The 15470-nt window shown below is 37.5% G+C and overlaps 1 protein-coding gene across 5 annotated transcripts in view; it reads right to left on the minus strand.

The window, feature by feature from the left end:
- Positions 1-4915: 4915 nt before the first annotated feature.
- kdrl (kinase insert domain receptor like) overlaps positions 4916-15470 on the minus strand; it is a 78291-nt gene continuing 67736 nt past the window's right edge. For 3 of the 5 annotated variants that reach the window (XM_088344696.1, XM_088344693.1, XM_088344698.1), the window contains exons 27-30: positions 12434-12558; positions 11258-11336; positions 10016-10122; positions 4916-8749 (exon numbers count right to left, since the gene is read on the minus strand). In XM_088344696.1, coding sequence (XP_088200822.1) covers positions 8572-8749; positions 10016-10122; positions 11258-11336; positions 12434-12558 — 489 coding nt within the window. In that variant the 3' untranslated portion in view covers positions 4916-8571. The remainder of the gene's footprint in view (positions 8750-10015; positions 10123-11257; positions 11337-12433; positions 12559-15470) is intronic. The other 2 variants (XM_088344697.1, XM_088344695.1) reach the window with 1 other exon arrangement.

Consider the following 15470-nt stretch of genomic DNA (forward strand, 5'->3'; position numbering starts at 1 on the left):
ATCTCTGCACACAGCACAAGGCACTCCCTTCTCTCTCGCTCAATGCAGTCTGCGCTGAAAGTAAATACGACGATATCCTTACCATTTGCAGTATTTTGAGACATTTAAAAAAAACCTTTGCTTGCACCTTGTTTGAAACCATTATTTAGGACAATAATTATGGTGCGAGAGACAAATTTTCAGTGGTGTATTTATATTGATATGGGACACAGATTCAGTCATTATTCTTAATTAAAAGATTTGATAAAATCATCAAATGACACTCAGTAAAGTTAATTGTGCTGAAGAATTAGCTTTTGTCTGGAGAGCAGGTTTGGTGGTTTTGTTGAGTATTGTCTTAAAATATATATATATATATATATATATATATAATATAATATATATATATATATATATATATATATATATATATATATAATATAATATATATATATATATATATATATATATATATATATATATATATATATATATATATATATATATATATATATATATATATATATATATATATATATATATATATATATATATGCCCGCTTTGAGACTGGGAGGTCGGTGGTTCGCGCCCCGGCCGAGTCATTCCTAAGACTTAAAAAGTGGTCGGCGGCGCCCTCTGTTGGCTGCGGCTGCATCGGCTCGCTACAACGGGTCAGGTGCAATCGACATTTCGTTCTGTGTACATTGTTACACAGAATGACAATACAAGGAAATTATTATTATTATTATTATATATATATATATATATATATATATATATATATATATATATATATATATATATATATATATATATATATATATATATATATATATATATATATATATATATATATATATATATATATATATATATATATATATATATAATATTGTGGCTCTCTTAAAAAATTAGAAAAAAATATTTTTGCTTTCATGTCTCTTTTGGTCAAAATGGTTCCCGACCCATGATTTGGATTTTTGGCTAATATCTCATTGTTTTGATGAGAATGGAATTGGGGTTTTCATCTGCCCAACACCTTTAATTGACCAAGTCATCTATATTTCTGTCAATTCATCCACTGCGCCAAAAATCAACCCACATTCAAGCTACTGGAAACTCAACTGCTTATTGTTGTAAAATACAAGCTTTCAAACTAAAATAAGGGAATTGATTTCCTTTTACTAGAATAAAGCAATTAATGAAAGCCATTTTAGGATTAACTGGGAGTTGTTGAAAAATGAGAGAGGAAAATTTTGAAAACGTGAGGAGACAGAATCTATCAAAGCTAGATAAGAGAGGGAGATAAAAATCATATCTGGCATAACCAACTTGTCCAGTAAAGATTTTAACTCCACAACAGAAGAAAAATAAGAATTGTCCCTTTCCTAGTTTCGACAAGATGAATCGTATTGCCAAAAAGCAAGAGGACCTTTCATTAGATCTTGTGCTATGTGGCTAGAAGAGGGGGAGAAAAACTCTCTATATTTCCTTAAACATTACAATTTTATACAGTTAGAAATCATTTTAATATTGTCAAATGATAATGCAACTCCAAACAAATTAAGTTTCTGGTTCAGATGGCCTATCGTCTGATTTTTTTCCGTCCCAGAGTTAACTCATCATGGAAAAAAACTCTTGCCACCACACCAGCCAGTTGACTCTGTTGCCAAATGAAAAAAACATGACAGTCAAGCTACCTCCCAACCCCCTCACCCCACCAACATCCTTCCCTTGTTTGTGTGCGTGCCGACGTGTTTTGCAGCTCACTTACGTGTAAACACGACAAATCCTGTTGGTACTCTCAAGGAGACTCGCTCGCGTTCACCTTTGACACATCCGTTCGACGTCCGGGAGGTGGGTGTGGTAGGATTGGAATAGTGAGGGGGGTAGTGGTGAGGGTGAAAAAGTCTACTACTGCTGTATTTCTGAGTTGTCTACAGTAGACAGGAGTTGTATTTCTATCAGTTTTTACATTACATCCCTCAAAATACTATGATATCTCTGGTACCACGTGTTAGCCTACTGTAAGAGCCTCCAAATGAAAGTAGCTCATAAAAGTACTCCAACAACTGTGGGCACGTTACTGAAAAAAAATGCAATGAGATACAATGACATATAAAAAGTAATTCTGTTACACCACCAGATTACTGAAACCCAAAAGTAGCGAGTCGCTCCGACAGAAACCATGTAGTTACTAAGTATCGTATATACTCACATAGAATCCGACCCCCAGAAACTGCTTCAAAATAGCTACATTCGGTAGTAAAAGAAATAGAAGAAAACGTGTACACAAACCTGTGGAAGCGGTGAACCCTTCAAATTTATTTAGTTTGTGCAATATGGTGAGATTGCAAACCGACACAGAGCTGAGACACTCAATATCTATTTTTCTCTGGGCTTCAAACCACTCAAAGATGTATTTCTCCATTTCAATGTGCAGTCCAAGAGGTTCTTTTTTTTCCATGCATGGTGTATGGCAAAAATATTTTGTAGGAATATAAAGACCAAAATTCAGCACATTTTTACTTTAAATTATATGTTCATGTTTGTCCCAACGATTTTAAATGTTCCTGTATTAGCCACGCCCCTCCCCCTCATACTGCCTTCCATTTGCTATAGGTTACACACATACACTGCAGGAAAGAGGTCTAAATCTTGTGGAAGCTCTAGCTCTTGTTGGTAATAGGAATGAGTGGAGAGGTGTTGTAAAAGGATAGTGGGATGTTTGGACGCGTTCTAAGGGATGGGCAAGGCACCTGTATGATGCAGCAGGGGTAAACCAGTGAAAGCTGTCGGGCCCTGCTGTTGAACAATAGTGTGTTGTGTCACCCTGATCCGAGTCACATGGCCGCTTTCTTGTGTCCCGTTTCATCTGGAGGGACGAAAGCATGACCAACTTGGGTGCAGAGTTGCCTAACTAGTTTGGGTGTTTGGGCATTTGGGTTGGCCATGGTCCAAAAATGTTTGTGTGTGTTTTTGCTATTTTTTTCCCCCTTTTTTTTTCTTTGTTATTGTATGTGTTTGCCTTGCTGTCGGTCACCCCTCTTGAGGGTTATGACCAAGGTAGATACCGAGGATTGCATGAGTCATCGTGGATGAAGGAGTAATAGTCTGCAATCAGAGGACACCATGATGCGTGATCTGCCTTTAAAAAGGTGAAAAGTAACGCACAGTGTTGTAGCGACACTTTAATTCCAGAATTTTATCAATAACACCTTAAGATACAGGTTACTGAGAAAAGTATTTGCGTTCCAGGGAGAGATTCCTTTGTAACACATTAGTCCTCACACTGACTCCAACCTTCAGCAGCACATTGAGGAAATGGAATAATGACTGAAACCGTTTTGCGGCCTCCCAAAGGAAGCCTAGCGTGTGGCGTCCGTCAGTCGCACCGTCGTCATCCCAAGTTACTTCCTCCGTTCCGGACAACAGACACCACGCCGACTACCTCTCCGGACTGAGAAATACCATTGTGGCGTCCGATAAAACACAGCGTTCCTGTCTTGAGGTTCGAATTAGTCCAGGGTTAAAAATTTGGAAGCGACAGGAAAGGAAGGCGTCGAAAACAAACGGGAAATCTTGTGACCTCAGACCCCGTCATCTTCACAATGTCTTTGGGACATGTAGGCTTAAACTTAAATGAAATATTGGTGTGTCATATCATTCCAATGGAATGTTTAGGTGATAAGTGTATTCCTTTTTTTCAACATTGAACACATGCAAATGAGTTTGCATAGTTCATTATTTTGATTTATTATTGCTTACTGTTGATTGTTATTTTGACTAGTATGCACAGTTTACATCATTGTCACTATCGGCCAATAATGTCGCTGTTCTTTGAGCACCAGATCCTTCAGGGCGGATCTGGCTTTGTAACCTACAAAGTTGGAATCAACTTTATTTTACTTCTTAAATATCCCTGTGTGTCAGGACCAGAACGGAAACAGGACTCAATTGCGTTACGTTTTTCAAAAGTTTTAATGAAGGAAAGAGGAAGGGCTGCGCCCACGATGCGGTGTTCGCTGGATGCAGGAAGCAAGTCGCTCTCGTATTCGGATTGTGATCTGAAAACGGAAGTGGATCTTCTGTAGCGAGCGATGGTGGTGTCAGGGACGGAAAAACGTGTCGGTAGCCTGGACTGGGAGAGCAAGGCGTGGTCGGGGTGGGAAACGAGTCGTAAGCCAGAACGGGAGAGTAGATGTAGTCAGGATCAAAACGGGCCGTAGACGGAGACAGACGGGCGCAAAAAACGGACAATTGAGAGTCAGGGTCGAAAAAGGCTTACCTAGTATACACGGAGTTTCGCAGACGGATTGACAACAGGGGACTGACAGGACTGGGTTCAAATAGTGACAGGGAGCCAATCAGAACCCGCGGCGGTTGGCGCCAAATGAGCGGGCACAGGTGAATCACATCAGTAATCATGACACTGTGTTTGTCATTTGTATGATATATTAAACTGAAATTAATGTTTTGAACAACTAATGATTTAGGAAGGGAAATCTTGAAAATTATCAGAATAGCCCAAACCTCTGAATATAACTGTACTTTTAACCAGTATGTAAATGTGAACACTTGGCCAGTCTGGAAATAATTACACTGCCAGTTTGGAATAGATATCTGCTAATAAACAAAAGGGCACAAATGTAAGAATCTAAAGGGATAGTGTGTATAATGTATTTCACTTCAGTGCAGAAAAAATAATTATATAATCTAAAAACTACTATATTGAAATCATCAACATAACAAAAGGCACCTTAGATATCACTTCTAAATTGAAACATGATCATTGGTGAGCTACTGTTCATTGGTCACTTTCATTATTCACTTCCCGCAATGACAACACATGTAAGTGGTGATTAAGAACCTTGGTGAGAACTAAACCTGAAAAAACCCAAAACTTAAACTACAGATGAAAAAAAACATAAAGCATTTAAAGTATAAATATATAAATCTTTATTTCTTTCTTTACTTGATATGCTCAGCAACAGTGTTGTGAAACATTTAATCATAAAACTTGTTACGCTAAACAAATGAAGGTGAATGACAAATAAACTACATGGTTTTTAGTTGTTGCAGGTTATTCTATACATTAAAAACAAAAACACAAAAAGATTCCAGATAAGCTTCATTGACATTTGATTTTGGTTAACTGAAAGTTTCCAACATAAGGTAGCTTAAATCGAGGCTAAAGAAATAATTACTCTTGTTGATAAATGAGTGACCTCCCAGCAATAATATTTTTTAATAAAAATAGAACATGGTTTGAATATGAAAAAAATACATTTGATAAAAAGTATCAGTGCATAAACCATCATTTCACATAACAACAACAAAAAATCCCCACGTTTGGATGCATTTTCAATCTTGGTCACACGATCTGTTGAGTTAGCGTTCGGTCCATGCAACCTAATATTTCATTTAACGCTTATATACAGGTCACTTTGATTTTGACATTTCAGGAGAGATGAGTATGATAAATTTAGCATTGACTTTGGATTTTCCTTACTCAGAAGAGAAAATTGTAAATGATTGCTGAGGTTTGCTGAGGATTTTTTGCAGCCTCCAAAAAATTGGTTTTAATTGATGTGGCCATCCAATAAAGTTGAACGGTTAGCACAAATCAGAAAATAGTCGACATGGTCGGTAATAAATCTTGATTTAGAGTTGTATTCATAAGAAAGACAGTTGTCGAATATGTGCCACATCATGTTTTTGCAGAAAACTTTAAACTGTGGTGGTAAACCAGACATTTCATAGGACTGCGGGCCCAATTTGACGATCGCATTTTATAGAGCAGCATTTTTCAACATTTTGAGCGAAGGCACACTGATTTGTATTAAAATTATCTATCATTTTGTTGTATTTAATTTTTTTTTTAAATCTTTTAACAGAGCAATTTTCTTTTAAATTGTAGTCACTGTGGTTACAGGTTACTTCTTTCGGGCAGTAATTTTGCTTGATTTTACTTGATTTTTAACGCTTTTTACAGGTTGTAATATATTTTTGTCTTGCTTTTTGGGGGGAGGAAATCAACACACATAAAGCTTAAAATGAGGAAAGATTATTTTCCAGTGGAATATATATTTTCACCACGTTCTCCTTTTTTTTTTTTTTTTAGCAAAATAAAAATTTTAATCAGACTTTTACTTTATTTGAATTATTTCATTAGTTTTGCAGCCCATCACAGCTGAAATCAAGCAGTGAGCATAGGGCACACCGACCCGATTGCCAGCCAATCACAGGGCGCAAAATAAGTTATTGAAAATACATACCCTTAAACTCTTAACAAGCATATAATTAGTAAATGAAAAGAAAAGAATGGTAATCTGTGGTCCCCTTCTGATACGAATTAATGTTACAGTTACTCGGCTGATCAATGGAAGGAAGTATAAATACTGACCAATGGCATTTTTTCATGCAAAGATAAAATCAGCCTATTTTTTGCTGCACACTAGATAAGGTCTTGCAGCAGACTTGTCTGCCCTTGCACAATAGTGTGCTGCGAGACTGATATAGGACTATTTTGGCATTGCTCTCAAAATGTCAAAATAAAACAAGTTAAATGGACCCTGAACAGTAGGTAAGAGTTAACATTGATTTCTGCTATAACTCAAAAGACATCGGTTGAATTGCAGATAAGGCTTTTGCCACAAAGTAAGTGACGATGAGGAGGTGGACAAGGAAAAGCAAACATGGCGAATCCCATCAGTGAACACAGCAGCAAAAACGTGTGCATGGTGCCATGACATGCAGCTTTGCTTCAACGTCCCTCATATACACAAATTCCTATTCGACAGTGTTTACAATTGCAATAAATACATACTTTGTAATTGGGAATGTTATTATTCCCACATGAAACAAAAAGCTTTTGATAATAACCTAAATATTTTTGCGTGGTAATTTGTAAATGAGGAACTATACGCATGAGCATGCAGGGTTTTCTCAAATGTATGTAAAAACTTTCTATTGCGGCTTGACGAGAAAATCAGAGTATTTTGATAATACTTAAGTAAATACACTGGAATTACCAGAGTTTTTCACAAAGTAACACACTTCACAGTTCATATTTTCCCTTTATAATGCATGGGCATATTGAAAAAAGGGACTAATGTGCAGGGGATTCAGGGTTGCAATAACAAATTTTGCAAAAATTAACATAAAAACTTCATATGAAAAAAAAGACTTTTAGGAATTGTGCACAATGAGTATTTTCACTGCAAAAATACATTCTTATCCCATTGCAAGAAAACGTTTCAAATTTTAAATGTGTTGTTTTTAGTTGGGACAGTGTGTAATGTTGAGTTCTTTAAAATGATACAAAAAACTTTAATTCAGTAAAAATACGGGGCAAAAATACATGAACTATCATGAAAATGTTAGTTGTTATAAAAATGCACAGTTTGAGAAGTATTTATTCCTTTAACACAGTGGAATCAATACTTAGAACGCTGCCATGTTTGTCCGGAATCCAGTCACCACACTGTGCACTGTGGCATTGTGTCAATCTAGTGGTCAAATATTACACACTGTGGTTTTAAATAAAAATAGAAAAAAAACTTTAAAATAAGAAACAAAAACAATAACTAGCATAGTATATTGTGGCTAATTTTAATCATTTTATAAATATTTTTTTTGAAGATTAAAAATAAATACGGAAAATAGGCAAAATAATCTATCCTCTGCTGGATATGATCATCTTTATGTATTCCATTATATACTCAGTAATAGTGATGTGTCACATTAAATTATAGAACTTGTTACACTACGAATATATTAAGACAAATAACTTTGGCAGATGGTAGATTTTTTTGCTGTATGTATTTCAAATCTTGGAAGAAAACATTCTTAAAACAATCCAGATAAACTCCATCTGCTCGATACGATACTGTAGTTTTGCCTACTTTAAAGATTATTTTTCTTTTTTAATTTGAAAATTGACATAAAACATCAAGAAGTGTGAAAAAAGCATTTATAATTAGCGAAATTTTCAGCCAATGAGGTAAAAATATATTTTCTCAAGATAAGGAAAGGGAATGATGGCCAAATTCTAGGCACAGATATGTTAAATGGAAGTACATTATAGCTAAGAGGTAACTAGAGCTGCAATCACAGTGTTGAAAGTGTAAATTCTTTAATGACTTGTAGACAATTATTTGCATTGTAAGCACCTTTCAGAGATGCAAAATGATATTCAATGTTGTTTTGAGGGATTTTGTTGACACAAAGCTATGTTGAAGTGTGGTCAAGAGTTCACAGCTATTTTAATAGTGGCAAAAACAAGTTGTACTAAAATGATGAGAGAATTACGAGGGGTTATTTGTAATTTTCTTAAACGGTGTTTAGAATTGTGAACAAAAAACTTGGTTCTGGTTCTTTGTGCTCATCGCCAGGCCTCATCCTTTTGCTGTCAGGGCTAGAACAGGCTGGGCCATTTCACAGTAGAAAAGCCTGAAATGGAGCTGACGCGAACACCTGAGCCAGTTTTCAATCGCAAAAATTGCCAAAGTCAGTCCGGCGTTCCGCTCAGACCAGCAAAAAGAGAGCGCTTGTCCATCTTCGGTTTCACAGTTGTCACTAATTTCAGCTTAGACGGGCGGTGTGGAATAGCGCACAACATAGTTGTAATCGGGTGGTGGACTGTGACCCTCCAGATCTGCGTCCAAGGCCGAGTCATCCAGGTGGAGGTCCAAGGGCGGAATGCTGGGCGGGTACTTGTCGGGCTCGCTCAGGACTGACTCTTTGCTCCTGCTCATCACCTTCATGCTGCAAACGACACCAGTCAAATAAAAGTGTTTTAGTGGCGAGTTGTGCATTACACACCTAAGTCTGAATCAATCGAACCCACAATAACCATTTTATGGCTCTAATACATTTACTGCAGCTACTGCTGCAACAAATGTAAAAAAACATGAATAATAACCTCATAAAATTGCAATATTATTTAGTAATATAGCCACATTTTACTCAACAAAAATGATTTTTATTTGTGCGCAATATCCATTCCCCTTTCTTTCTTCATGAAGATTTCAATCACTCTGTTATACAGTTATGCTTTAATTTCAGTTCTATCAAGAAGGTCTTTTGTTGATAGATTTCTTGAAACTAATGCCTTAAGTCAAGCCTGTCTTGTCATATTTATTATTTTATTTGATTTAGGACTGAAAATGTTCGTTTGACACCTTTCTGTTGTGATACTATCGTTACTGCCCCCTATCATCAATAGTTTGTGAAACCCCTAACATATCATGCTAGAAGGCCCTGGCCCACCAATTTGAAATCTGATTGGCTGAGTCAACAGTTTGATCCACACTTATATTATGCCTCAGGGCCCGCCCAACGGATTGTAGTGGCCTGATCCTGATATCTGATCCTGACTACAAGTAATGGCTGAAATGTGATTAACGAGGAAAGCTGACAGACATTTTAGCAATTTTTTAATAACTATTCATGGACAACATATAATTAATATCACAGATTTCTTTAGCACAGAAGGCCTTGCAGGCCCACCACTGCGTTACACACATATGCGCACTGTCACCGATTTAAAAAGTATTTTCTATTTCTCAGCACATTCAAGATAAAGATAAAAGAAGTCACTAGAAATTGTGTTTTTCAAGAAGAATCTTTTCCCCTCATTTTCCACTCATAATGATGACGATGATTAATTTGGACACACTGTGCCAGTGACCAATCGGCACACTTCTTTTGAACAAAAGGAGGCGGCCAGAGCGGAAGAAAGACGAATAGTGAGGGCAACACAAATGGGTGAGAAGGGGGAGTTCTCCTTGTAAAAAGTTCAAAAGCGTTCTGACTGTGAGTGATCACTTGCCAAGCAAGGACACACAAAGATCACTGTCAGCATGCCTGGATTTAAGAACAACAGTTTCATTTCTCACATAAAGACCCTACGCCTCTGTGATCTCTCTTAATCCTTACTAGAAACAGAAAGGAGTGCAACACTCAAACGTTGTCTCAAGGTCTTTCTTCTACTTATGTATGCACGTATGTGGGCGTGTGTGACAAACTTACGCCAGGGCCATAATACTGAGAGGTCGACCTGCCAGCGTCTCCAGCTTCCTCAGAGTGTTCATATTGTCGGACGAGAGGCCCATGCCGCTGTCGCACTGCACGCCCTGCTTATCGTCAACACACAAATAACTTTTAGATGCATTTATACTACAATTCACACCTTTGAAACCTAACCACTTTGATGGACTGTCATCTATCCGCCAGTCCATCCTTTTGTCGCTCCATTCATTCATTCATCCGTCCGTCCATTGCTACAATTTTGAAAATTCGAAAATAGAAATCCTTTAGTTATGTACGAGGGTCTACATGAGGAAAGGAGGGGAGGATGTAATCCCCATTTTAAAGGTGAGGTAGGAACAAATAAAATACATCGCTGACATCAGTGACATTAAAGCCATAATAATGAGTGCCAATAGCCAGTTTCTGGTCTTTGCTTGCTGCAAACAGGACAGGCACGTCAGCGTAGACGACAGACGGGACTTGAGATTATAAATAGCAATTGTTAAAAAGACAGTGCTTGGAAAAAACAAATGTCTCCTTTTCTTTCTTGACTTCTCCTGTGACGATGTGAGTCACAATGGAGAAAAAACTCAATCCAAACGAGTTTTGGCCAGGTTTTTTTCCCTCCCAGGAAAATTCCTCGATTCCTTGGGCGATTGTAAGTATCGGTGATCCGAGCGGTGAGCTACCCCAGATAAAGAATCCACAGCGAAGATCTGTTTCAATAAAAAGCTTTGCAACAAAGTCGCAGGAGGAATTGGATTGCTCGTTTGTTCTTGAGTGTGGTCTCATGAACTTTGAGAAACCAGCAATACCCATGAATTTAGGATCCCTTGTATTGGAAAACATCTTACATTCTTATCTAACACCTAAAACCAAACAGAAATACTATTTTACTGTGATTTATGTTGAAAGCTGTGTATTTTCTTTTCCATTATTCATTTAACTGCTGGCTTTTATTCAATTAATTTTGACTCTGGTATTTCCTTTATTATTTTTACCACTCATCAAACTACTCCAGTTGCTTTTCATGCCTATCATCTTAGGTGCTACAGATCCATCCATCCATCCATCCATCCATCCATCCATCCATCCATCCATCCATCCATCCATCCATCCATCCATCCATCCATCCATCCATCCATCCATCCATCCATCCATCCATCCATCCATCCATCCATCCATCCATCCATCCATCCATCCATCCATCCATCCTCCCATTCACCCATCCATCTGGCCAACCTGTTGGGCATGATCACAGTGGCCATCCACAGTCACCAGGTCGAAGGTTTTGACGCTTTCCGGCCTGATCTTGATGTTCCTGACAGAAAGATTTTCCAAGAAAAGCCGTGTCAGTGTTTACGTCTCGGGGAAGCCAAGTGGCAATAAAACTGCTGGAATTTAATGACATAGAGCAACAATGTCTTGAACGGGCGCCATCCTAAATAGCTAAAAGTCAGCGGGAACGATTCGGCAGAAGGTTTCAACTGTCATCGCTGCTTTTCATCAGCTCATAAGTAAAACATACTTTGAACATACATTAATGCCAGAGGGGTTCATGAAATATGACACGACGGGGAAATAAATATTTCAAGTGTTGGTGTAGTGTGGCACTGAATGTCTTTGAGGGCTCTGAATAAATGACTTGCCGTGCAAATGCAGGCTAAGCACAAATATTCTCTAGCAGTAGAACGTAAAGCACATGCCAACTTCCTCGCCATGGGACTCAGCGAAATATGCCTTCCTTCTTACTATTTCCATGATAACTCTCAGTAACATTTTTACTCGTGTATATTTTAGTGATAATTGTACTTTGTTCAATTGGATTCAATTTAAGTACAATTTCAAGTGATTATAACTACACTTTAATGACCTGCTTTTTTGCCCAACTTATTAACACTTCGATCTGCAACCTCAGTGGAACTGTGTAAATCTAGTCTTAATACACACTTCAATTCTATAGCTTATGAATGACCTATATTTCACGTTGACAATATCTATGTATTGTGTGTTATTGCAACATCCGTTTCAGCCTGGGCATCCTGGAAGGGGATTACCTCAAGTGCAATCCCTTCTCAAGGTGTCTTCATTTACCTCATGTTGAGGTTTTGAGTTTTTCCTTGCCCTCATGTAGGTTTTAGACCAGGGGATGTTGTAAATATAGTCTGTAGTTTGCAATCATCTGTGGTCTGTGCAGCCTTTGAGACTCCTTTTGATAAAATGCTATAAAAATAAATATTACTTGACTCTACTTGATTTAATAGAATGTGTATCTTTTGGAAAGAGAAACAAAAGTATTATGTAAAACAGTGGATTATTTGAAGTAGTTTAAAGTGCCAGGGCAAAAAAACCTCATGGATTAATTCCTATAATTGTGCAAGGGTCCAAATCAGGGGTGAAGCCCCATCTCTTCCTTACCAGGTGCCACCAGAGTTGCGCAGTGAACCGGGCCGGGTGGGCGATTCTTCCGTCATCTTGTTAGTGTCCAAGTCTCCAACTTTGGCCAGCAGAGCTGTGTTGATGGGTATGTAGTGTTTGCCTCCCTTAATGGGCCAAACAAACACACAAGGTCTGAGGATTTGCAATAGGTTTGTGGCTGCCTTCCTCATACAAACGCATGCATTCATACAAAGTCACCCAGTGATATGTGAAGTACAGCTTGTAACTAAAATACTAGACTATTTCGCTTAATGGTAGCAACTGTGCATCCAAAGAAGCCCAGTACTGCGAGATATTTGTGCTGCTACACCAGTGAAGTGCAGTCAGGGGAGGCATGTGAGGATCTGCCTCACCTGTCATCAAGGAAAAATCAAATTAAACATTTACATGGTCATATTTATTCCCTGTTGAAGTTATTTCTCATTTAACTTCACAATCTTGGCAGTTTCTTATCAAAATTGCCATCTTTTCACACTGTATTAAGAATATTCTTAATACAATTAGTAAGTAAAACGTATGTAACGCATTACTGCGCTAAGCGTTTGGTGATGCAGGGTGAGGCACGCAATTATCTTGCCTCATGGCAGTGGGAGATAGTGAGACCAAGGATTCTGATTTGGCACACACCTATGCCACAAACAATAGATTCAGTTATAGTATTAGCAAGCTAAAAGAAAGTCAAGTCGTCCAATATTTTTTTACCTTGACAGACTTTTTTCATAGTTACGGGTGCTTTTATTTAAAAGGACCAGCGCATAAACTTTATAAAAAGTTATTACAATAAAAAATTGTTTTCTCTATGCTGTAGTTTATTCATTGATTTTGTCTCTGCCAATCAATTGATGAATGAGATGTTAATTTATTTTTAAATCTGACTGTGCCTCACCAGACACAAACAACACAGCACGTCACTGTATTACACTGAGGGCGTACAAATAGAAATTTAGACTGATTTGAACAAAACACATTCAAAGTTTCACAATTTCAAGGCTTCACTACAGATACTTTCCATTATTTTTTTTTAATTCTCAAAAAGAACCAAACAATTTGTGAAACATTTGTAACACTGTCCCAAGACACCCTGCTGGAATGTTTTGCCTTTCTTCTGTAGCGTTAATAAAAGGCCGATAGTGTCATCGTCATCCGTGCCAAGTATTTGTTCGCGATGAGTGCGACTTCCTTTTGCCGGCTACTGTAAGCTGCTTGCCTTGACCTCCCGCCCTCCTGCCTGCTTTTCGTCAAGCCATAGGACCAGGACATGCCAAGCCCACTTCCTACTGCTTTGTGGCTTTTGCAACTTGCTTTTGTACCACAGATTTTGCAATTTCTTAACACCATAAATTCATTTCTAAATATTATACGTTTGATTATGGGAATACAAAAAAAATGTTATCAACAACTGCTCTGGTGATATATAAAAAAATATAAGAAAACACAAAATGTTAACGCTGTTAAAAAGCACTTAAAGGCACAGTGTCAATTTTAAAACAGAATATGTCGCTGTATTGGGTTGTGCAAACGAAAAAGAGTCGTATACATATCTCATTTATCAGCTTATTTGGGGAATTCATTGCTGCTAGATGTCATTGCACCACTTTTGATCACACTATTCTTAAGACGCAATATATTTTATTGCACTATTATTACAACTTAGGCTTGTCTCAAAGCACTACCTTATGAATATGTTTGCTTATTTACTCAGACATTCCTATTATCTTATTTTTTCCTTTTAAGGCATTGATTTGTTTATCCTCGAGTGCCATGTTTTATCTCGTTTGCAAACAATGTTTGCTATCAATGACAATAAAGACTATTGTATTCTATTCTATTCTATTCTATTCTATTCTATTCTATTCTATTCTATTCTATTCTATTCTATTCTATTCTATTCTAAACACAAGAAGAATACTAATAAAAGCTTGAAGTGACCAAGGCACTATTTTTCTCCACATTTTCTTCCACAAGGTTTTCGGTTTTTGTTGGTAACCCCCCCTTTAGCAGCAAGATGGCAGACACTCATGTCAGCTCCCTTTAAGTGAGCCTCACAATTTGTATAAATAATATAAAAAATAAATAAATACAATTTCTTGATCTAGGAGTATTTAAAAATGCATGTTTAGATAATGATTAAAGATGGGGTGCATAGTTTCAGGTGTCATTAGAAGTTAAAGATTTTCTGTATTACGTATGTCAACTGAGTTCAAAGAGCCCTTGTAATTACCGTATTTTCCGCACTATAGGGCGCACCCCAAAAAATAGTTTTTGGTCCTATTTTTGACATACATAAGGCGCACCGGATTATACGGCGCTACAATGGGAACGTCGACAAAACAGTCAGATAGTTCAGTCAAACTTATTACCCCCTTAACATTCCGAAAGCTTGCAAAGATGCAAATACGTGTCGAGAACACGTGCAGATGCGGTGTCCGTACGATGTGACTCAAATGCATCATTCCATCATTCGGAAGGTTAAAGTCTTGGGATTCAAGAAATGCCATTCCTTAGTTTCTATTTTCTTTTTCGCTCGCAACTTTGCTGTGCATATGACAATAAACACTTGGAATTGAGTTTAATTTAAAAATAGACACTCCATTCCATCCATTATCTGCACCGCTTATCACAGAAACATCGAGTTCAGTCTGAAACAAGATACAGGGATAATATATAGCCGGAGTAGCTCACCGAAGTCGTTGTGTTCATAATAATGTGCAGCCAATGTCCTCTTATATCCGTGAGTGTAGTAAATCCAGGAGAATAAAATATTTACAAATACAGTATAGTAAAAAATGCTTTCTGTATGCCGTCAACCACGTGCTATACACATTCATCTTTTTCGGCCAATTGCAGGCTTTGTTTTGCCGTTCAAGCCAATGCCAGCCTGTAAATGATAAAAAGGATCCGCCCCTTGACCTTTGAATAACTTTAGCCAATAGTGATCGATTCAACTGATGATTGACACATTTTTTTTTGGCCAATTGCAGGCTTTGTTTTGCCGTTTAAGCCAATGCCAGCCTGT

Source organism: Urocampus carinirostris, chromosome 9 (genome assembly GCF_059441175.1).
Source record: "Urocampus carinirostris isolate Australia breed hairy pipefish chromosome 9, RoL_Ucar_1.0, whole genome shotgun sequence".
Lineage (NCBI taxonomy): Eukaryota > Metazoa > Chordata > Actinopteri > Syngnathiformes > Syngnathidae > Urocampus > Urocampus carinirostris.